The sequence below is a fragment of the Caretta caretta genome, chromosome 10 (assembly GCF_965140235.1).
Source record: "Caretta caretta isolate rCarCar2 chromosome 10, rCarCar1.hap1, whole genome shotgun sequence".
Classification (NCBI taxonomy): Eukaryota; Metazoa; Chordata; order Testudines; family Cheloniidae; genus Caretta; species Caretta caretta.
This window is the reverse complement of record NC_134215.1, coordinates 15,709,062-15,732,719: the sequence shown is the minus strand read 5'-3', so window position 1 is coordinate 15,732,719 and position 23,658 is coordinate 15,709,062. Positions and strand designations below refer to the sequence as shown.

At 43.8% G+C, this 23,658-nt stretch overlaps 1 protein-coding gene across 2 annotated transcripts in view; it reads left to right on the top strand.

The window, feature by feature from the left end:
- The window catches only part of LMTK2 (lemur tyrosine kinase 2), a 95,852-nt gene that overhangs the window by 38,966 nt on the left and 33,228 nt on the right, over positions 1-23,658 (top strand). For both annotated transcript variants that reach the window (XM_048868257.2, XM_048868256.2), the window contains exon 6: positions 8,306-8,393. In XM_048868257.2, the coding sequence (XP_048724214.1) occupies positions 8,306-8,393 (88 nt within the window). The remainder of the gene's footprint in view (positions 1-8,305; positions 8,394-23,658) is intronic.

Below are 23,658 nucleotides of genomic sequence, written 5' to 3'. Positions count from 1 at the left end.
GGTACCCAGCTTTTACAACATCCAGTGCTACATCATATTTTAACCCTCAATCAAAGAGTTTCTGTTGGTGGGACTGTTAAGACTCATGTCCCTTTATTGATGCTGCTTCGTTTCCTTCCTCTGATACTCGGAGGCCACCTTACCCAATTTGCCGAAAACTGGAGGGCTTTAAATACAGATGAATGAGTATTCGAGATTATTCATGGTGGCTATCTAATTGAGTTTTTTGGTACCTCCTACCCACAAACTCCCTTCCCAGTTCCTTTTCAGGGACCACTCTCATGAGGAGATTCTATTACATGAGGTGAACTTCCTTCTTCTCAGGGAAGCCATAGAAAGGGTTCTACCTCCGTGTTAAGGGAAGAGGTTCTATTCCCTTTACTTCTTGATCCCCAAGAAGAATGGGGGATGGAGCCCAATTCTTGATCTGAGACAGCTGAACAGGTGCATTTGAAAACTACAATTCCACATGATATCTTTGGCATCAAAAATTCCTTTGTTAGAGAAGGACACATTGTTTGCAGCTCTTGACATGAAAGATTGCATATTTTCACATAGATATCCACCCAACCCACAGGAGGTTCTTTTGGTTCCTCTTTGATCAAAAGCATTTCCAATTCAGAGGTCTCGCCTTTGGTCTAGCTACTGCATCCAGGTTCTTTACAATATTTTTTTCAGTAGTGGCAGCTTGGGTGAGAAGAGAGGGATTTACAGTCTTTCCTTACCTAGTCAACTGGCTTCAGATGGGCAGTTCTTAGAAGGAAGTCCAGCAGGAAGCCAGTGTTCTGCTCAACCTTCTGCCTTCTTTGGGTGTCTGTGTCAATCACAAAAATGCATGTTGACCCTGTGACAAAGTTCCTCCTCTGCCTCAGTGGGTCCCGCACTTATTAGCGGATTTGCTTGCCTCAGAGATTCATGGCAGCCCTCAGTTTGGCCACTCTTGCTAGTGGCTCAAACCTGCCGTCCACTCAGCTAACCTCATCACTGGCCAGTATGGGGGAAACGGAGAACAATCTCTGCAGTCTCTGTGTCCCACCTAGTGGGTTGTGGACAGGGCAGATCCCTTTCCAATTTAGACCTTCCCTTCTGGTGTTTCTCACAGACCAGGTCAACTCCTCCTGTGTCCGATCAAGGGATGGTGGGGGAACCCAGGCCCACCCTCTACACCGGGTTCCAGCCCAGGGTCCTGTGGATAGCAGCTGTCCACAATGTTCCCCGTATCAGCTGCGTGACAGCTACAACTCCCTGGGCTACTTCCCCATTGTCTTCCCCCCAGCACCTTCTTTATCCTCACTGCAGGATTTTCTTCGTGAAGACTGATCATGCTTGAACTCTTCACTCCTCCAGCAGCACGCCTTCTCACTCCCTGCTCCTGGCGCAACCCCCTACTAACTGATGGGAGGTCCTTTTTAAACCAGGTGTCCTGATTAGCCTGCCTGCTGTAATTGAATCTAGAAAGTTCTTAATTGGCTTCAGGTGTCTTGATTAGCTTGCCTGTCTTAATTGGTTCTGGCAGGTTCCGGATTGCTCTAGGGCAGCCCCTGCTCTGGTTACTCAGGGAACAGAAAACTCTTCATCCAGTGGCCAATATATTTGCCTTCTACCATACTCCTGTATCCCACTGGCCTGGGTCTGTCACATATCCCTCCCCTCTGCTCAACACCAAGGGGTTGGGCAGCTTGGGACGCCAGACAGTGCACACGTGACAAGCCATCGGCATTGCCGTGACAGCTCCCTGCTCTGTGTTGCACACGGAACTGGAAAGGTTGGAGGGATAAGAATCACCTGGTCACCCTTGCGTTCTTGTCTTTGTTCCACTGCATCCATTGAAGAGGGGCATGGTCAGTCACAAGGACAAATCTGCGCCCAAGCAGGTAGTAACGCAATGTTTCCATGGCCCATTTTACAGTGAGGCACTCTCTCTCCACCACTGCATATTTTTTGTTCCCTCGGAAAGAGTTTCCTACTGAGGTAGAGAGTTGGGTGTTCCTCCTCCTCGACCATCTGTGATAGGACGGCCCCCAACCCTACATCTGATGCATCAATCTGCAGAATAAATTTCTTGGTGAAATCTGGAGCTATCAGTATGGGGTTACTGCAAGGGGCAGTCTGTAGGTCTGTGAACGCTCGCTCTGCTGCGTCAGACCATCTCACCAGATCAGGTCCACGGGCCTTCACTAGGTCTGTCAGAGGGCAAAATGGGGGATAAATTGTCAGTAATACCCCACCACACCTCGGAATGCCTGGACTTGTTTCTTGCTACTTGAACAAGGCCAATTTTAGATGGCCTCTAACTTATTCAATTGGGGTTTTACCAGACCTTTCCCCACAATGTAGCCAAGATATTTGGCCTCGGTAAATTCTATGGCGCACTTGGCAGGGTTTGCTGTAAGGCCAGCTCACCTGAAGGTATCGAGGACTGTTTCCACCTTCTCTGAGTGGGTTTCCCAGTCTGGGGCATGAATGACCCCATCGTCTAGGTAGGCAGCGGCATAATGATTATGGGGGTGTAATAGCTTGTCCATGAGACACTGGAAAGTAGCTGGGGCCCCATGTAGTCTAAAAGGGGGGACAGTATATTGCAAAAGACCCTCTGGTGTAGAGAACACAGTCTTTTCCTTTGCATCTTCGGCAAGGGGAATCTGCCAGTACCCCTTTGTCAAGTTTAGGGTAGTCAAGTATCGGGCATTGCCCAGATGGTCCACTAGTTCATCTATGCGAGGTATGGGGTACGCATCGAACTGGGATACCTCGTGTAGTCGCTGGAAGTCATTGCAAAACCTTGTGGTGCCATCAGGTTTGGGCACCAACACAATTGGGCTGGACCACTGACTGGGATTCTTCAATGATCCCCAACTCCAGCATTTTTTTTACTTCCGCTTTTATTTCCTCCCTTTTGGCTGCTGGTACCCGGTAGGGCCTCATTGTTACTCTGGCCCCAGGGTTTGTGACGATGTGGTGGTATGTCTTGGTTGTTCGACCCGGTTTTGTTGAGAACACATCTTGGTTCCGGAAGATGATTTCAGACACCTCATTCTTCTGGTCTGGCGTTAAATCGGGAGACACCCTTACCTGTTTGGAGGGTTTGTTTTCCTGGGGTAGGTCTTTTTTGGACAGCTGCACATGCCTCTTGTGCATGCCAGGGTTTCAGAAGGTTGACATGATATATTTGCTCTTGTTTCCGATGTCCCGGTTACCACACCTTATAATTTACTTCCCCTACTGGTTCAACTATTTCGTAGGGTTCTTGCCACTGGGCCGAAAGTTTACGCCCTGTTGTGGGTACCAACACCATTACTCGGTCTCCGGGCTGGAACTGCCGAACTTTGGCTTGGCGATTGTACTGAGCTCGTTGGGCCTCTTGCGCCTTCTCTAGGTGTTCCCGCGCAATGGGAGTGACTCGTGCTATCCGGTCCCTCATTTGTAACACACGCTCAGTTACATTCTTCCCCTCATTGGGCTCCTCCTCCCAAGATGCTCCTACATCCAAGATGCTGCGAGGGTGGCACCCATATAACAGCTCAGGGAGAAAACCCAGTTGAGGCCTGAGGTACCTCCTGGATGGCAAACATAAGGTATGGTGGTAGGGTGTCCCAATCCCTCCCATCTTGACTTACCACCTTCCTTATCATAGCCTTCAGGGTTCAGTTGAACCTTTCTACCAGCCCATCAGTCTGTGGATGATAGATCGAAGTCCTCAAGGTATGTATGTGGAGTAGGTCACATAGGTCCCTCATTAGTTTTGACATAAATGGGGTCTTGGTCCATCAGTATTTCCTTTGGTAGCCCCACTCGGGCAAAGATCCCCACTAGCTCTTTGGCTTTTGCTTTAGAGGCTGTGTTCCGCAAGGGGACAGCTTCTGGATAACGTGTAGCATAGTCCAGAACGACAAGTCTATATTGGTGGCCCCGGGTAGTCTTCTCTAGGGGTCCCACTAGGTCCATGGCTATTCGCTCAAACGGGACATCTGTGATGGGTAGGGGTACCAAAGGTGCCCTCAAGTGGGGACGGGGACTGTGCAGCTGACACTCTGGGCACGAAGCGCAGTATCGCCACACTTCTTCATGTACGCCAGGCCAGAAAAATCTTCTTAGAACCCTTGCCAGGGTCTTCTCTACCACTAAATGCCCCCTAAAAAGACGGCTATGTGCAAGGCTTAATACGGCCTTCTGGTGTTTGTGAGGCACTAGGAGCTGCTCTACCTTCTGTCCTTGTACTGGTGCAACCCGGTACAGGAGATCCTTTTTTATAATGAAGTAGGGGCTGGGTCCCTGGGTTTTCCCTTCCATGGGAACCCCATCTATCTCTGTTACCTCCTTCCTAATGTTGTCGTACTTTGGATCTTCAGCTTGGTCCCGTCCAAAATGTTCCTTCCTGGGGCTGGTCTGCCTGAGTTCTAGGGAATGGGTCTCTATTGCTTCTGCCGGTTCGGAGGCATTAGGGTTGGGGTCTGGCTCAGGTGCTTCTCCCTCCTGGGCGGCCTCCTTTTCAGCTGCTCGGGTCCACCTACCTATGAGAGCGACCCTCTGGCTTTGGGTCAGTATTTGGGTTCCCAAGGGCTTAGCTGCCCTTCTTTCCTTTTTTGTCTTTCTGCGTGACCTGGGAGTGGAGAAAGTGTCTCGGGAAATTTCGGAGAAAATTGGGAGTTGACAGTCTACTGTGGATGCCTCACTAGCTTCAGGATCCTCCCCTCTCTCCAATCCCCAGGATTTGATGACTTACTCCCAGTAGGGGAAGTCCCTCCCTATGAGCACTGGGAAAGGGAGTTTAGGCACTACACCTGCTGCTACCTCTGTAGCGTTCCCTTGGATTTCAATTTTTACGGGGATGGTGGAGTAGTAACTAACTGTCCCATGGATGCATGTCACCCCTGTGCGTTTTGCCTGTAGTAACTGACTACGTTTCACGAGCTTTCCTGAGATGAGCGTGATGGCGCTCCCCGAATCTATCAGTGCTGTGGTCTCTACTCCCTAGCAGAGTGCCTGAGCAGACATTTTTCCACAAATCAGAGATTCACAATTTGGTTCTTGACAGCGTCTTTGCCCATTTATGGAATGCTGACCTGGAACCTTTTTGCCTCATGGGAGAACAGGAAACTTCCTCAGTACTTCTCCAGAGCAGCCCTGGGCAAGGGCCCCAAGGCAGATGCCCTACTGGTGTTATGACAGGGTCACTTGGGATGTACCTTTCCCCCCATGCCATTGATACAAGTTCTATGGAAGATCTGCCAAAACAGAGCTTGAGTCATCCTGATTGCACCCAACTGGCCGAGACAGTTTTGGTTTATGCATCTGCTTATGCTGTCAGTTCACCCACCCTTGAATACCCACATGCTTCTGGACCTTTTAACACAGTATAAGGGCAGGTTCAAGCCCACAGCCAGGTATTTGGATGGGCATCAGAAATAGAGTGCTCATGTTCTAAAAGGGTGAAGTCCATCCTTAACCAAAGACAGAAAACACGCTATGAGAAGCTGTTATTCAGCAGATGGAAGCGTTTCTCCTCTGTGACTCACTAGTGTACCTTTTGACAGGTTTCAGAGTAGCAGCCGTGTTAGTCTGTATTCGATGCATCCGATGAAGTGAGCTGTAGCTCACAAAAGCTTATGCTCAAATAAATTTGTTAGTCTCTAGGGTGCCACAAGTACTCCTTTTCTTTTTACTAGTGTACCTTGTTTACGGAATCTGCTGGGATTCTTGCTATCTTAGAGTATCTACTTTCAAGTCTTTTGGTCTTGTGCTCAGTTCTCTGAGTGCGCATTTAGCAGCGATCAGCGCTTTCCATCCTCTGATGGATAACCATACATATTCACTCATCCTGTCACAACTAGATTTCTGAAGGGGATTCTCAGATCCTTTCCACTATTGAAATTTGCGCCTCAGTGGGACCTCTGTTTTGTTTTATATTTGCTCACTAAGCCCCCCGTTGAGCCTCTAGCCATATGCTCTACGACCTGTCTGTCCATGAAGTTGGTCTTTCTAATAGCCATAATGTCAGTCCGGCGACGTTGGATAGGTCATTGATGTACCGTAACCACTTGAAAAAGACAGCAGCCAAAGTTAACACTCAGAACATGTTGCTCAGGAAACTGGCCAGCTCACCCTGGGGTGCTTGCACCCAGGTACTTAGAACATCAGCCCTTGCCCTCTGCTACTTGAGCAGAGTATTGTGCTCCTGTTTGGTGTCACTTGTCTCACATGAGGCTGGTCGATGTAGGTCTTAATTAAGCTATGTGTATTGTTACCGGGACTTTAAGTGCAACTCCATTGCCGTGGTTGCCAATACTTAAAACATAGCACCGCACCATATTCGCCATGAGGGGGCCTCCATCATGCTCCTGGTCAAGATCTGTGAGAACAGCTACTTGCCTCTGTATTCAGACCTCTTCAACCACCCACCAGTCCACCTGTCTTATAGACATCCTTTATGGTCACTTCTGCCTCCACAGGACGTGACAGTGGAATGTGCTTAGTGTAACGAGTGGTTAGCGACGACAGTCGTTAATCACTCTCTCATCACCGATGCAACCATCTGCCTGTCAGCTTTTCACTTGCCAAGGTACCTGTGGTCGTTCCTGAACTGGTTTTAAACCGAGCAGGGCAATGGTGCTGCCAGCATTTTCAAAGGGGGTTTCTCTAATGACCCATGATGCAGATGTGGTCAACTTCAGACTCTGTTGCACATCCTTGAAAACTGCCCACTGACTTACTTTGACAGTGGACTATTGGCTCTTCACTGGCTGATGACGATGCAGTCAAATGGTTGGGCATGCTGCGCATGTGCTGAGAGAGTCAGAACAGAGCTGGGAGCACTCATGGCAGACTCACCGTATACTGTCTTCTATAAAGAAAAGATCTCTTTACAACCCCACCCTAGATTCATTCCTAAAGTAGTTTCTGAGTGTCATATGAATCAGGTAATTCACTTAGCAGTATTTTTTCCAAAAACCACCACTACAAAGAGAGATGGCTGCATTCTCTAGATGTCCAAAGGCCTTTGGTCTTTTATCTGCAAAGAACAAAGTATGTTAGACACCTAAACTAGTTGTTTACATAACGGAGGGATCAAAGGGTCAAGCTAAATTAACCCAGGGACTTTCAAACTAGATCTCAGGTTGTATTACCCTTTGTTACAACTAGCTCATAGTCCCCCTCCAGAGGAGGTGAGGGCTCATTCCATTAGAGGGAAAACTACTCTGGCTGCATTGCTGAGAGACATACTCCTCCTAAAGATGTGTAGGAGAGCTACTTGGAGCAGTTTGCATACCTTCATGAGATATTACGCTCTGGTCCAGTCATCCACTGCAAATACAGCTCTGAGGACAGCAGTATTACCGTCAACTATCGAATCTGCGTCCTCGCACTCAAACCATTTGACTGTCTTGTTAATTTCCCATGTGTATATTCCACATAGGGACTATCACTCAAAGAAGAAATTGAGGTTACTTACCTGTAACTGGAGGTTCTTCAAGATGGGTGGTCCCTATCTGCATTCCACTACCCCCACTCCCATCCCTGCAGATTATTTTGAACTGCAGTAAGAATGGGAAACAGGAGAGGCGTTGGCATGCACCACCTTTATACCCTCGATTCTGAGCACAAGGGGATCTACAATGTAGGTGTAGGCCAGCTGACAGTGCTTGCAAAAAAAATTCCTGACTCAGGCACATGGTGTATTCCACAAGAATACACCATGTGTATACATATCCCACTTGTGGAATACAGACAGGAACCACGTAAGTGAATTCCATTTGTTTGGTCTCCTGGTTTGAGTCCAAGGATACTCAAGAGAATTGGCTGGAAACTAAAGGCTGAATCTTCATGTGCTTTTCAGGGAGTGGGCAAAAGTGGCTGTCATGTTTCCACTGCCAGTTCTGGGGGCAAAGGGGTCCCTGAATAAGTGGCTGCTTTAAACTACAATGGTTGTACAGGCCCACTGGGGGTACTGGAGCACAGTATGCCCCAGCCATGCCCTGCATGCTCCTGACACATCCACCATGGGGGAGCGGGGAAACAGGATGTAGCAGCATTGTCTTTACACCACTTGAGGTTCCCCACTCCAGGAGAATTCTCAGCAATCTACTTAAGGCATCTTGAAGATTTCCTTGCACTGCTAGAGCATATCAAAGGGGATTTATTGAGTCTGAAGATCTGCCTCTTATACTGTTTCTGTGTGGATTTACATCTGACTTTCAAAAGCGAAAACTGAGATGCATAGTGGATAGTACTATTCCATCATGTTAGAGCTATTAATGTGTACTGCTTTCTTTCTGACTTAAAATAATCTGTTTGTATTTTATTATAGCATTCTTCAGCATCCAAATATACTGCAGTGTATTGGGCAGTGTGTGGAAGCCATCCCATATCTTCTGGTGTTTGAGTTGTGTGACTTAGTAAGTAAACTTAATAGTGAAAATCGTAAATTTAGTAATAGTTAGAAAATATTGTTTTCTTTAGAGTATGTTTTAAGAGGTTTTTGTGAACCTAATTATTGAAACCACCTGTTCGAGGAATATTTCAGAAATGAAGAGTCAAATGAAGGTATTTTAAAAGGTAAATAACATTTATTTACTTTTTTCAGTTACTGACCACAAAAGCAATATTTGTTTATACTTAGCTCTCTAAGGTCAGGATTTGACTTCTAGTTCGTTGTGGGACTTTCTAAAGAAGAAAATTATTATACAGAAAGTAAGTTTTGCCACTTTGTTCTTCCTGGACAACAGAATTGTTAGTATATCACATTTTGAAAAAAAAAACAACCCCCTGCTAATTCTATGCATGAATGAGGCAGAGGTCCTGTGGGGGTGGAGGTAGGGAAGGAAAGGGCGAAGTACAGGATCATCTAACTGAAGACTGGTATCATAACGCATAAGCCCAAGGGAACCAAATAAAGGTTGCACAGGTAACCTTAATACATACATTTCCTAACTTTTGAGAATTTTGAGTTTAGTGTTAACATTCTTTTAATGTTATTTATTAATGTAACTTCTTAAATTAAGAACTTTAAAATTTAAAAAAAATTAATTCAATAAGGTGGAAATCTGTTAATACTTCATATGGATTTTCGTCAGGGTTTGGGATCTTCAGATCCACAACACAGTTCTTAGGCTTCTAACTGATAGAATAGAAGGCTGTTATATTTCTTGTGGATTTGGCACTAGAAGGACATGGTGATGAGATTCCCCAGTCGGTTTCACAGCAGTTTGTTAGCAAAAGAATGTTGAGACTCGGGAATAATAGGCTCAATTTCAGGTTCTGTAGGGAAGGGTTCTCTTATGGTTAACAGACTCTTCTGTCCCTGCCCCTCAATCTCTCCCTGTCCATTTCTACTCCTATTTTTTCTGGTTTCTGCCCCTCTTGTTCCTGCACAGTTGGCTTTCCCCTCTGATCCTATCCTTCCTGCCCCCAACATTCTCTCTTCCCCCTTGCCCCTCTACGTTCAAATCAGGCAGCTTCCTCTTTCTCCATGCTGTGAGGGTGGCAGCAGGTGGAGCATTGAGAGCATAGGAAAGACAGTCTTCCCTGGTCTCAGTTCCAGTTTTTGCTGCTACAGTAGCCATTGGCAGTGGGAAGAGCAGTTGCAGAGAAGGTTCTGCTTAGTCCCGGTAACCCTGGGTTAGAACATGTTCGGTCTCTGTGGGTATGGTGTGTGCACAGTCTGGTTGGAATGTAGCTGCTGTTAGGAAATGGAGCATACTCAGTGAAAAACAGAATCTTTGGAGAATCTAGCTGCATAACTCTAGCTAGCCTCTGCTGAGCATGTGCAAACGGAGATTTAAGAGGCTTTTAAACTGCCCAAAGGTAAGCATATTTTTATTGGCACGTTCCTAATGCCGGTCTGACCTCCTTGCGAAACTTCAGTTCCCTGTTCCAAAATATGGAAAGTTAGAGCTTCTCAGATGCTTTTTTTACTCAATTTTTTTTATTATGGGCAAAGCAACTTATTTTTCCCTAAATTTATTTTTGGAAACGTATGAACCATTTTCCATAAATTTCCCAGAAAAATTCAGCCTGAGGTAGATACGGGTTGAAATTTTCTGTGCCCAAATGACTAATTTGACAAAGTTGCAAGCAACTGAAAACAACTGTGTAATGGACAAGGAGCTGCTATGTAATAATCTAAGAATACTGAGATGTAACAATTTTATGAACACTCTGTGACCTTGTCAGTGAAGTCAAGTTGTTTGTATACTGGGTTCTAAGACTTCCCTGTGTGAATTCATTGATCTAGCTTAAGTGACTGGGGAAGAACAAACAGGAAGGCAACACAGTAGCTCCCTGTTTAAGCAACCTTGGACAAAACACTTCCGGGGTCGGGGCCAATTACAGAACTATGCTGTATTTCTAGGCCCCTGGCCAAAGTGACACAGCTGTTCTATCAGTATTCTGAATGAAGAGACCAAAAGAACAGTAAACAGTTTAAAAAACCCTTCTGAGGAAATGGGAAGGTGGTGGTGGTGTGGAGGGGAGTCCGTTGTCAGCAGCTGTTAGGGGGACAGGTTGATACAGAGAGACTCTGTAGAAGAGTCTAAGAGAGTTGGATTTTTTCCCCCAGGTTCCAGGGAATGGTAAGCCTTGCAGACAGATGGACAGGGCAAACATAGGGGTTTAAAGGATTGTGGTTTCAAAGAATTCCTAAATTTCATTGCAAAATGTATGAAGGCAGAAATAGACTCAAGTGTGCATATATAATTTACATCAAAAGTAAATCTTCCAGAAGCAATAAAGTAGTGATTAGGCTTTGCTTGTAAAATTTTCATTGTTAATCAGTTTTACCAGTATAAAATTCTTTCCCTAAAAGCTCAGTGCACAAGTATGATTGTATTCACATTAATTGATGCAAGCAATTTCAAACAGAATAGCAGAGTGAACCTATGACTTTTCTCAGAGGAAATGCTAGTTAACCTCCAAAGATGACTACACTGTTTTAATCATTGGCTTTTTTGCTCAGATTGTATTAGCTGGATTTAAATAAATTGAGGCACATGAATCCCTGATAGAATATCAGTCATCTTTTCTCTTTATAGAAAAATGATTTGAGTTTAGAAGAAAGTTGCGTTTTACATTGCTTATGTTAACACAAATAAACACATAATCAGCCCTTACTGCCATATTTCTGAGTAGTTAAATTATTTAACTTGACTTTAAAAATTACTCAATCTTAAAATGTACAAGTTGCCCTGCTTCACTTAGTACAGAAATATTCTTTTATACTCTCATTTGGTTTGAGACTTAACAGTTAATGCCAGAATTTATCATGGTCCAGTAGAAGGTAATCCAGAGAAGGATTTTACTTATAGGGGATAAAATAAACTTTCAGCTTAATTGCAGCCAGTAAGCTTGACAGCCAAAAAAGTGGCTTTCATAAACCTGAATGCAGTTAAATTATCTCATTGACATGGAAAAAAAACACGTGCTGGTTTCTGTTCCAAGCAAACTAAAAATTGTATCTAGAAGATAGAGTAATAAATGTATAATTAAAATATATAGTAAATTTAAAATTAAACCAGGCTTGCCTGTATAATTTGAGTTTCTCAGACTGAATATCTAGACTACCTGGCGGAGTTCTGACCTCTAGGGTAGGGTTCTATGTATTGTGATTTTCTTTTTTTTTAATTCCCTGAGAATACTTATGTGCTAGATGCCAGACAGGCAAATAAGATGTGGTCCCTACACCAGAGATCTTACAGTTAATCAAACATCATAAGGGAAGAGGTAAGGATAATGAAAAACAAGATTTACTACTTCAAGAACATATGTGCGGTACTATTAAACTAATTTCTCAGTCTCATGCCTGTTTAGATGGTGAGGTGGGGGAAGAGGCTAAGGAGTGAGGATTAAAAGGCAGTAAGATTTGGAGTGAGGGTGGTGGAGTGGTGAGAGTGGAGAGGGGAATATGGGATGGGTGAGGAAGGGCCTCAGGGATTGGAGTTCTGTGATTGTAGCAGTCCAAAGAAAACTCAAGTATAGATATCAGTTCTGATATCCAGAGTCTGCTATACTAGAAGCTGCTTCTACTGCTGTGGCTGCAGTAGAAACTGCTGGTGGAATTTCTGGGCAGTTTAGGCAGATATAGAAAAGGTAGCAGGCCCTGCACTAGCCTTGTCCCCAGATGACTGCTGCTAGGTGTACATGGGTATTTGCAATGACTTGAACCTTGCATACTCTGCCATTCAAGTTTCCTCAGTTCCCATTGTGGTCCTGGCAAGGTTGGTGGCTAGAGTCATTGGTGCCTTGAGTGGCTTCATGTGGGTCTAGTGGGAGGCAATATATTATATATACTATAGCAATATCATCCACAGTAAAATCCTTCACTTTGTTACTAGTATTTGTGAAAATGTGTGAAATTCTAGTCAATAGAAAATAAATTCCCTGTGTTAACATCTGCATGAAGAGGAAACTGATTTCTAGCAATAAGATGCAAATCATGTTTGATGCAGGAACTGTTATGCTTTCAGAAATTACCTGAAGTGACTATCCTTTCTGGGGGTGAGAATTAATCCATTGTTCATGGCACTTCTGGCAGTAACGTGTCTTTGTGATAGAGCTATTAAATTTATTTTACCTTACTCATTTTACAAAACTGAAAAGGAAGCAAATGAACACTCTGAAAACGTGTAAATTTACATGGGTTGCTGGGTAAAGAGATTAAATCCTAATTTTCACTTTGTAACATAAAGAATTAAAGCCAACTTCTTTAAAATAGTTACTGTAGAAGAAGTATGTGCTTAATATATGTTACTTCATCTTAAATGATCCTGTAATAGTTTACATGATATTTTGGGTGCAGTCTTCTGATCTATAATTACTTAATGGTAAAATGGTTACTGTCTTAAGATGGTGCCAAGTTAGTATAGTAGCCAGCTTATTTACCTTAATATATTACCAGCCAGATGCAGCCAACTTTTTGTTAGCACAGCAAATCCTTTGATAGAATGACCTAAATTATGAGCAAAGAAAACTTTAGAATAAGTGGAGTTACAATTTGTATTGTGAGGTTGGCTTACCTGTCAAGATCTACTTCTGCAGAAACTCTCTCTCGGAGCCTACGAATTTCATGAGCAAATGAGGTCAGCAGCAGTCTACAGTTATTTGAAGTGCTCTGCATGTGCTTAGAACATTGTGTTGCCAGTGAAGTCTCAAATAGTTGGAGTCACAAAAAGAGCAGCCTTCCACTGACAGTCATTTTTAAAACTTCAGAAGCTAGGTTATTTGTTTTTACAGATATCTTAATCTTTCAGTGTATGAGATTCAGGACTCTCAATTGTGATTAAATTCTAAAGCTTGTGTTTTTCCACAAGTCTTATTTAATAAACTTAACTTTCCTTAGGACTGTGAAAATCATCTTTCCCCCATGCCTTTTGATGCAGTCAAATGCTGAGCACCTCTTTGTTTTGTCACAAACTGTCAGCTGAGTACGCTACCTGTTGAGAAGTAGCAGCAAAATGGCAGCATTCATTGAAATAAATTAACATGATTCACAGTGAGATCTAAGCTGACCAGGGACAACCTGAATTTTCAGAACTTTTTATTAGTAAATGCACAATGCTGTAGTGGCATAAAGGCTTTATAAGTATGTTTGGGATGGCTACATTACTTAGAGTGCTAAAGCCATGATTACGTAATGCGTGTCATCCCAAATGAATCCCAGGAAAGTCATTATACAGTCACATACAAGTTGTTTTTGTGTCCTCCTTTACTGATACTTTTTATATTGCTGCTTGGAAGGTAGATTGCCAGAGTGCTTGTCTAGATGGAGAGTCAGTACATGGCTGTAAATTTACAGTGCACTAGCATGTGGTGCCCGAACTGTCTGTGTGGACCCTGCTACTGCACATTAAAAGTTCACTAGTGCTTATTGATCTGAGATCAAAGCACACTAAGGAACTTCTAGAGCATGGCAGTAGAGTCCACATGGATGGTTAGTATGTGGCACACTAATGTACTGTAGATTACCCCCTAGCTTGCTGTGCACTGACTCTCCCTTTTGATAAGCCCTTAATTACTGTGTACAGTGACAAACTAAAATGCATTCTAAAATGCATTTTAAACTGACTTAAAATAGCTCATCTATGAAACATTGTTTTATGTAAAACATATATAGCTAAATTATTTACTAAATGAGAGCCCCATAGTCCATTTTTCTCCCTAAATTTTAAAAATGGGTATCAGAAACTCCTATTCAGTGCACTTGAGACAATCTAGGACTTTAATCCAGCTGGAGCAAACTGTAAATGAACAGGTTTCAGAGGAACAGCCGTGTTAGTCTGTATTCGCAAAAAGAAAAGGAGTACTTGTGGCACCTTAGAGACTAACCAATTTATTTGAGCATGAGCTTTCGTGAGCTACAGCTCACTTCATCAGATGTTTACCGTGGAAACTGCAGCAGACTTTATATACACACAGAAATCATGAAACAATACCTCCTCCCACCCCACTGTCCTGCTGGTAATAGCTTATCTAAAGTGATCAACAGGTGGGCCATTTCCAGCACAAATCCAGGTTTTCTCACCCTCCACCCCCCCCACACAAATTCACTCTCCTGCTGGTGCTAGCCCATCCAAAGTGACAACTCTTTACATAATCAAGTCGGGCTATTTCCTGCATAGATCAAGGTTTTCTCACATCCCCCCCACCCCCATACACACACAAACTCACTCTTCTGCTGGTAATAGCTCATCTAAACTGACCATTCTCCAGGTTTAAATCCAAGTTAAACCAGAACATCGGGGGGGGGGGGGTAGGAAAAAACAGGAGGAAACAGGCTACCTTGCATAATGACTTAGCCACTCCCAGTCTCTATTTAAGCCTAAATTAATAGTATCCAATTTGCAAATGAATTCCAATTCAGCAGTTTCTCGCTGGAGTCTGGATTTGAAGTTTTTTTGTTTTAAGATAGCGACCTTCATGTCTGTGATTGCGTGACCAGAGAGATTGAAGTGTTCTCCGACTGGTTTATGAATGTTATAATTCTTGACATCTGATTTGTGTCCATTTATTCTTTTACGTAGAGACTGTCCAGTTTGACCAATGTACATGGCAGAGGGGCATTGCTGGCACATGATGGCATATATCACATTGGTGGATGTGCAGGTGAACGAGCCTCTGATAGTGTGGCTGATGTTATTAGGCCCTGTGATGGTGTCCCCTGAATAGATATGTGGGCACAATTGGCAACGGGCTTTGTTGCAAGGATAAGTTCCTGGGTTAGTGGTTCTGTTGTGTGGTATGTGGTTGTTGGTGAGTATTTGCTTCAGGTTGCGGGGCTGTCTGTAGGCAAGGACTGGCCTGTCTCCCAAGACTTGTGAGAGTGTTGGGTCATCCTTTAGGATGGGTTGTAGATCCTTAATAATGCGTTGGAGGGGTTTTAGTTGGGGGCTGAAGGTGACGGCTAGTGGCGTTCTGTTATTTTCTTTGTTAGGCCTGTCCTGTAGTAGGTAACTTCTGGGAACTCTTCTGGCTCTATCAATCTGTTTCTTTACTTCTGCAGGTGGGTATTGTAGTTGTAAGAAAGCTTGACAGAGATCTTGTAGGTGTTTGTCTCTGTCTGAGGGGTTGGAGCAAATGCGGTTGTATCGCAGAGCTTGGCTGTAGACGATGGATCGTGTGGTGTGGTCAGGGTGAAAGCTGGAGGCATGCAGGTAGGAATAGCGGTCAGTAGGTTTCCGGTATAGGGTGGTGTTTATGTGGCCATTGTTTATTAGCACTGTAGTGTCCAGGAAGTGGATCTCTTGTGTGGACTGGACCAGGCTGAGGTTGGTGGTGGGATGGAAATTGTTGAAATCATGGTGGAATTCCTCAAGGGCTTCTTTTCCATGGGTCCAGATGATGAAGATGTCATCAATATAGCGCAAGTAGAGTAGGGGCTTTAGGGGACGAGAGCTGAGGAAGCGTTGTTCTAAATCAGCCATAAAAATGTTGGCATACTGTGGGGCCATGCGGGTACCCATAGCAGTGCCGCTGATCTGAAGGTATACATTGTCCCCAAATGTGAAATAGTTATGGGTAAGGACAAAGTCACAAAGTTCAGCCACCAGGTTAGCCGTGACATTATCGGGGATAGTGTTCTTGACGGCTTGTAGTCCATCTTTGTGTGGAATGTTGGTGTAGAGGGCTTCTACATCCATAGTAGCCAGGATGGTGTTATCAGGAAGATCACCGATGGATTGAAGTTTCCTCAGGAAGTCAGTGGTGTCTCGAAGGTAGCTGGGAGTGCTGGTAGCGTAGGGCCTGAGGAGGGAGTCTACATAGCCAGACAATCCTGCTGTCAGGGTGCCAATGCCTGAGATGATGGGGCGCCCAGGATTTCCAGGTTTATGGATCTTGGGTAGTAGATAGAATATCCCAGGTCGGGGTTCCAGGGGTGTGTCTGTGCGGATTTGATCTTGTGCTTTTTCAGGAAGTTTCTTGAGCAAATGCTGTAGTTGCTTTTGGTAACTCTCAGTGGGATCATAGGGTAATGGCTTGTAGAAACTCGTGTTGGAGAGCTGCCGAGCAGCCTCTTGTTCATATTCCGACCTATTCATGATGACAACAGCACCTCCTTTGTCAGCCTTTTTGATTATGATGTCAGAGTTGTTTCTGAGGCTGTGGATGGCATTGCGTTCCGCATGGCTGAGGTTATGGGGCAAGTGATGCTGCTTTTCCACAATTTCAGCCCGTGCACGTCGGCGGAAGCACTCTATGTAGAAGTCCAGTCTGCTGTTTCGACCTTCAGGAGGAGTCCATCTAGAATCCCTCTTTCTGTAGTGTTGGCAGGGAGACCTCTGTGGATTAGTATGTTGTTCAGAGGTATTTTGGAAATATTCCTTGAGACGGAGACGTCGAAAATAGGATTCTAGGTCACCACAGAACTGTATCATGTTCGTGGGGGTGGAGGGGCAGAAGGAGAGGCCCCGAGATAGAACAGCTGCTTCTGCTGGGCTGAGAGTATAGTTGGATAGGTTAACAATATTGCTAGGTGGGGTGAGGGAACCATTGCTGTGGCCCCTTGTAGCATGTAGTAGTTTAGAAAGTTTAGTGTCTTTTTTCTTTTGTAGAGAAGCAAAGTGTGCGTTGTAAATGGCTTGTCTAGTTTTAGTAAAATCCAGCCACGAGGAAGTTTGTGTGGAAGGTTGGTTCTTTATGAGAGTATCCATTTTTGAGAGCTCATTCTTAATCTTTCCCTGTTTGCTGTAGAGGATCTTGATCAGGTGATTCCGCAGTTTCTTTGAGAGCGTGAGGCACAAGCTGTCAGCATAGTCTGTGTGGTATGTAGATTGTAATGGATTTTTGACCTTCAGTCCTTTTGGTACGATGTCCATCTGTTTGCATTTGGAAAGGAAGATGATGTCTGTCTGTATCTGTACAAGTTTCTTCATGCAGTTGATAGATTTCCACTCCATACGGCTAAATGCAGTGCCTTGCATAATGACAGGTTTCAGAGGAACAGCCGTGTTAGTCTGTATTCGCAAAAAGAAAAGGAGTACTTGTGGCACCTTAGAGACTAACCAATTTATTTGAGCATGAGCTTTCGTGAGCTACAGCTCACTTCATCAGATGTTTACCGTGGAAACTGCAGCAGACTTTATATACACACAGAAATCATGAAACAATACCTCCTCCCACCCCACTGTCCTGCTGGTAATAGCTTATCTAAAGTGATCAACAGGTGGGCCATTTCCAGCACAAATCCAGGTTTTCTCACCCTCCACCCCCCCCACACAAATTCACTCTCCTGCTGGTGCTAGCCCATCCAAAGTGACAACTCTTTACATAATCAAGTCGGGCTATTTCCTGCATAGATCAAGGTTTTCTCACATCCCCCCCACCCCCATACACACACAAACTCACTCTTCTGCTGGTAATAGCTCATCTAAACTGACCATTCTCCAGGTTTAAATCCAAGTTAAACCAGAACATCGGGGGGAGGGGGGGTAGGAAAAAACAGGAGGAAACAGGCTACCTTGCATAATGACTTAGCCACTCCCAGTCTCTATTTAAGCCTAAATTAATAGTATCCAATTTGCAAATGAATTCCAATTCAGCAGTTTCTCGCTGGAGTCTGGATTTGAAGTTTTTTTGTTTTAAGATAGCGACCTTCATGTCTGTGATTGCGTGACCAGAGAGATTGAAGTGTTCTCCGACTGGTTTATGAATGTTATAATTCTTGACATCTGATTTGTGTCCATTTATTCTTTTACGTAGAGACTGTCCAGTTTGACCAATGTACATGGCAGAGGGGCATTGCTGGCACATGATGGCATATATCACATTGGTGGATGTGCAGGTGAACGAGCCTCTGATAGTGTGGCTGATGTTATTAGGCCCTGTGATGGTGTCCCCTGAATAGATATGTGGGCACAATTGGCAACGGGCTTTGTTGCAAGGATAAGTTCCTGGGTTAGTGGTTCTGTTGTGTGGTATGTGGTTGTTGGTGAGTATTTGCTTCAGGTTGCGGGGCTGTCTGTAGGCAAGGACTGGCCTGTCTCCCAAGACTTGTGAGAGTGTTGGGTCATCCTTTAGGATGGGTTGTAGATCCTTAATAATGCGTTGGAGGGGTTTTAGTTGGGGGCTGAAGGTGACGGCTAGTGGCGTTCTGTTATTTTCTTTGTTAGGCCTGTCCTGTAGTAGGTAACTTCTGGGAACTCTTCTGGCTCTATCAATCTGTTTCTTTACTTCTGCAGGTGGGTATTGTAGTTGTAAGAAAGCTTGACAGAGATCTTGTAGGTGTTTGTCTCTGTCTGAGGGGTTGGAGCAAATGCGGTTGTATCGCAGAGCTTGGCTGTAGACGATGGATCGTGTGGTGTGGTCAGGGTGAAAGCTGGAGGCATGCAGGCAGGAATAGCGGTCAGTAGGTTTCCGGTATAGGGTGGTGTTTATGTGGCCATTGTTTATTAGCACTGTAGTGTCCAGGAAGTGGATCTCTTGTGTGGACTGGACCAGGCTGAGGTTGGTGGTGGGATGGAAATTGTTGAAATCATGGTGGAATTCCTCAAGGGCTTCTTTTCCATGGGTCCAGATGATGAAGATGTCATCAATATAGCGCAAGTAGAGTAGGGGCTTTAGGGGACGAGAGCTGAGGAAGCGTTGTTCTAAATCAGCCATAAAAATGTTGGCATACTGTGGGGCCATGCGGGTACCCATAGCAGTGCCGCTGATCTGAAGGTATACATTGTCCCCAAATGTGAAATAGTTATGGGTAAGGACAAAGTCACAAAGTTCAGCCACCAGGTTAGCCGTGACATTATCGGGGATAGTGTTCTTGACGGCTTGTAGTCCATCTTTGTGTGGAATGTTGGTGTAGAGGGCTTCTACATCCATAGTAGCCAGGCTGCTGAATTGGAATTCATTTGCAAATTGGATACTATTAATTTAGGCTTAAATAGAGACTGGGAGTGGCTAAGTCATTATGCAAGGTAGCCTGTTTCCTCCTGTTTTTTCCTACCCCCCCCCCCCGATGTTCTGGTTTAACTTGGATTTAAACCTGGAGAATGGTCAGTTTAGATGAGCTATTACCAGCAGAAGAGTGAGTTTGTGTGTGTATGGGGGTGGGGGGGATGTGAGAAAACCTTGATCTATGCAGGAAATAGCCCGACTTGATTATGTAAAGAGTTGTCACTTTGGATGGGCTAGCACCAGCAGGAGAGTGAATTTGTGTGGGGGGGGTGGAGGGTGAGAAAACCTGGATTTGTGCTGGAAATGGCCCACCTGTTGATCACTTTAGATAAGCTATTACCAGCAGGACAGTGGGGTGGGAGGAGGTATTGTTTCATGATTTCTGTGTGTATATAAAGTCTGCTGCAGTTTCCACGGTAAACATCTGATGAAGTGAGCTGTAGCTCACGAAAGCTCATGCTCAAATAAATTGGTTAGTCTCTAAGGTGCCACAAGTACTCCTTTTCTTTTGTAAATGAACAGTTGCTGTCATTCTGAATGATAGTTTCACAAAGAACATATTGACTGTTATTCTTGCAGCTTGCTGCCATCTAGAGCTAGCTAGGCAGTTCTGTTCAATGCTTTTTTAACATGTAATTTGAAACTGAATTGTATAAGTGAGGATGCTGTTTTCCTAGTGAACTAAATTTTAGTTTGTGTGTATGTTTTCACTGGCAAGGTAAACAGTGTATATATTGACATATGCATCCTATCTTTGAGATATAATCCACATATCAAATTAAGGTTTCAGAGTAGCAGCCGTGTTAGTCTGTATTCACAAAAAGAAAAGGAGTACTTGTGGCACTTTCGAGACTAACAAATTTATTTGAGCATAAGCTTTCGTGAGCTACAGCTTACTTCATCGGATGCTGTAGCTCACGAAAGCTTATGCTCAAATTTGTTAGTCTCTAAGGTGCCACAAGTACTCCTTTTCTTTATATCAAATTAAAACAATTGTCTAATCATACATTTAACTGTTCTAAAAGACTAATTCTATAGCATGATGAAAATATCAAATATTTCAAACTTTATGAAATTAGCAATTGAAAACAGGGCAGAAGAAGAGATTATAATGAAGGACCCAATGTACCCATAATAGAAAAGCTACAGATTGCTTTAATTGTAAGTAGTTATACTGATTTAAAACAAAGGATTTATACTAAACTTATTGTAAAAGCAAATGTGGATAGAATAGCAACTTGTACTGTAGACATAATTTTGATGTCCAGATTATTTAAAGTAATGTGTTTTAAACAGGGATGGCAGCTGCTTATTTTTTTACTTATTTAGTAAGTTCTCCATTGCCACATCATTTGTCGTGCAGTATTAGATGAAAATAACATGTTAGTAATCTCTTTCATAACCTGTATGTTCATGAGACCATGCATGAATGCCTAGGAAGGAGTACTGTACAAAGGGATCTGGGGGTCATAGTGGATCACAAGCTAAATATGAGTGAACAGTATAACACTGTTGCAAAAAAAGCAAACATTCTGGGATGTATTAGCCAGAGTATTGTAAGCAAGACACGAGAAGTAATTCTTCTGCTGTACTCTGTGCTGGTTAGGCCTGTACTGGAGTATTGTGTTCAGTTCTGGGCGCAGCATTTCAGGCAAGATGTGGACAAATTGGAGGAAGTTCAGAGAAGAGCAACAAAAACGATTAAAGGTCTAGAAAACCTGACCTATGAGAGATGATTGAAAAAATTTGAGTTTGTTTAGTCTGGGGAAGAGAAGACTGAGAGGGGACATAACAGTTTTCAAGTACATAAAAGGTTGTTACAAGGAGGGAGAAAAATTGTTCTCGTTAACCTCTGAAGATAGGACAAGAAGCAATGGGCTAAAACTGCAGCCAGGAAGGTGGTTTAGGTTGGACATTAGGAAAAACTTTCTAACTCTCAGGGTGGGTTAAGCATGGAATAAATTGCCAAGGGAGGTTGTGGAATCTCCATCTTTGGGAGATTTTTTAAGAGCAGGTTAGTCAAACACGTGTTAGGGATAGTCCTGCCATGAGTGCTGCGGACTAGACTAGATGACCTCTCGAGGTCCTACGATTTTATGTGCTACTTTCCTTAACTTGTGCATTCATATAACATATAACCAGTTAAGATCTTTGAGTAAACTAATTCTAGTGACCTTTCAGCAGAAGTATGAATATAAGTCTATGCTGCATTCCTGGCTGTGTTCCAAATGAGTCATTATGTAGGAGTATCTTACCTTCTGCAGGACTGGAGCAGTGTGCACACCCAGCATTGTTCTAGGATATGCCTATAAAAGACTATCGTAACATAGTTATGTCAGCATATCTATGTTGGCATAGCCCCATATTGTAGATGCAGTCTACACTGACAGAAGGTTTTTTTTTCTGTCAGTGTATGAATACCACTTCCCTGGAAATTAACTGTTGATGGATGCCCAATGAAGCGAGCTGTAGCTCACGAAAGGTTATGCTCAAATAAATTGGTTAGTCTCTAAGGTGCCACAAGTACTCCTTTTCTTTTTTGAATACAAACTAACATGGCTGCTACTCTGAAACCTTTTAATACTAAGTCATTAGTGTTGTTTGCCCAAACCCGTATGAATCACTAAAATGTTTTGAGTTGATAAGGTATTGTTTGGCTTGGTATTGTTTTTTATGTATCTTTGTATTATCACTTGCCTGTTGACAATGTTAGCTGATGCTGAGACCTTTGCTTTGCTTTGCATAAATCTCTAATCAAGAGTTTATAGAGATCATTTGCACTGACTTTCATTTTTTGGAAACAAACCAGGTTGATATATATGAAGTTTAGAGGACTGCAAGTACCAGTGTTTTGAAAGATGAAACTTGATCAGGCACAGTCTTTAAAGATCAGCAGCTGAGAAGGGCTTAGTTTTGTTTACTGTCTCTTTTCCTGGAAGATACGTTTGTGATTAGTCCTAAAATGATAAATACCAGACAAGTATTTGGATTTAATAACAATTGTAGTGCAGCTTAGTGTTGAAGTTGCAACTTCATATCTTTATAAACAAGATAAATGTATTTTTGTGCTAGAAATGAAACTTCAAATGGTCACCTTAAAATGTAGGTGATATTGGCTCAGTGGATTATAGAACTATGGTTGGGTTAGTATTATATACTTCTGTGAAGGACAGTTTCCCTTTTACACCAGCTCTTCATCCAATCTGCATTCCCCCTTCCCAGCAGGCTCCTTGCCCACCCTTCCATGTCCCATCCCATCTCCCTTCCTCTGCAGCTCCTAGTCTGTCTTAGGAGGCTCCTTGTCTCAGTATACTCCCTGGTCTATTTTTTTGTTCCCTCTGTATTGAAATCAGGCTGGTTTGTCCTCCATGCTGACTGGGGTCCAGCCGGGGAGAGTCATTGAGAGCAAAAGAGAAGCAGTGCCCATCCCAGAGTGGCCGTTATAGGGAAAGACCCCTGCTTGGTTCTAGAGTCCTGCAACCCAACCCAAATCGGATTGCAAGTGTTGGGTCCAGGTTGGGTCAGGTGAGAAAACAACTGGACCCAATCTGGTCGGTGTGATGATGGTGCATGTCCTGCTGGCTGCTGACATCTTGCTATGTTGTGTGCACTGCAGAGGGAGTGTGCCGAGGAGTCTCAGCACCTCTTTCTCTGCAGTACACGCAGCGCAGCAGGGGATGGTGGATGGGAGGAACAGGGCACGCAGCCGCCATGGGGACAACCGCATGGGCAGGAGGTGACAATAGCACTGACTTAGGTTCATGGGGAAGAATTGAGTCGTGGGCTTGGGTCTGGGCTGGGCTTAAAAATTAGTCCCCAGCAGAGCTCTAGTTTGCTCCTGTAGCATGCTCAGTCATTATGTAATAGTGCATGTGGAGTCTGGTCAATGCTAGAAGCTGAGAGAGGCTCCAGTATGCTCAGCGTAAATGGAATCTTATAGAAGTATAGGGCTGGAAGGGACCTGGAGAGGTCATCTAGTCCACACACCTCCATGTTAAGGCAAGGCTGAGTATACTTAAGACCGTCTGTGGCAGGAGTTTGTCTAATCTCTTTTTAAATTCTTGGTAACCTATGACAATACTTAACTTTGCATATAGTTAAAAAATTTTTCCTAATCTCTTCCCTAAATCTCCCTTGCTGCAATTTAAGCCATTTACTTCTTATCCTACCTTGAGTGAACATAGAGAACAACGGATCACAGTCCTTAACACATCTGATGACTATTATCTGGTTCTCCCTGCAGTCCTCTTTTTTTCCAAGATAAAACCTACTCAGTTTTTT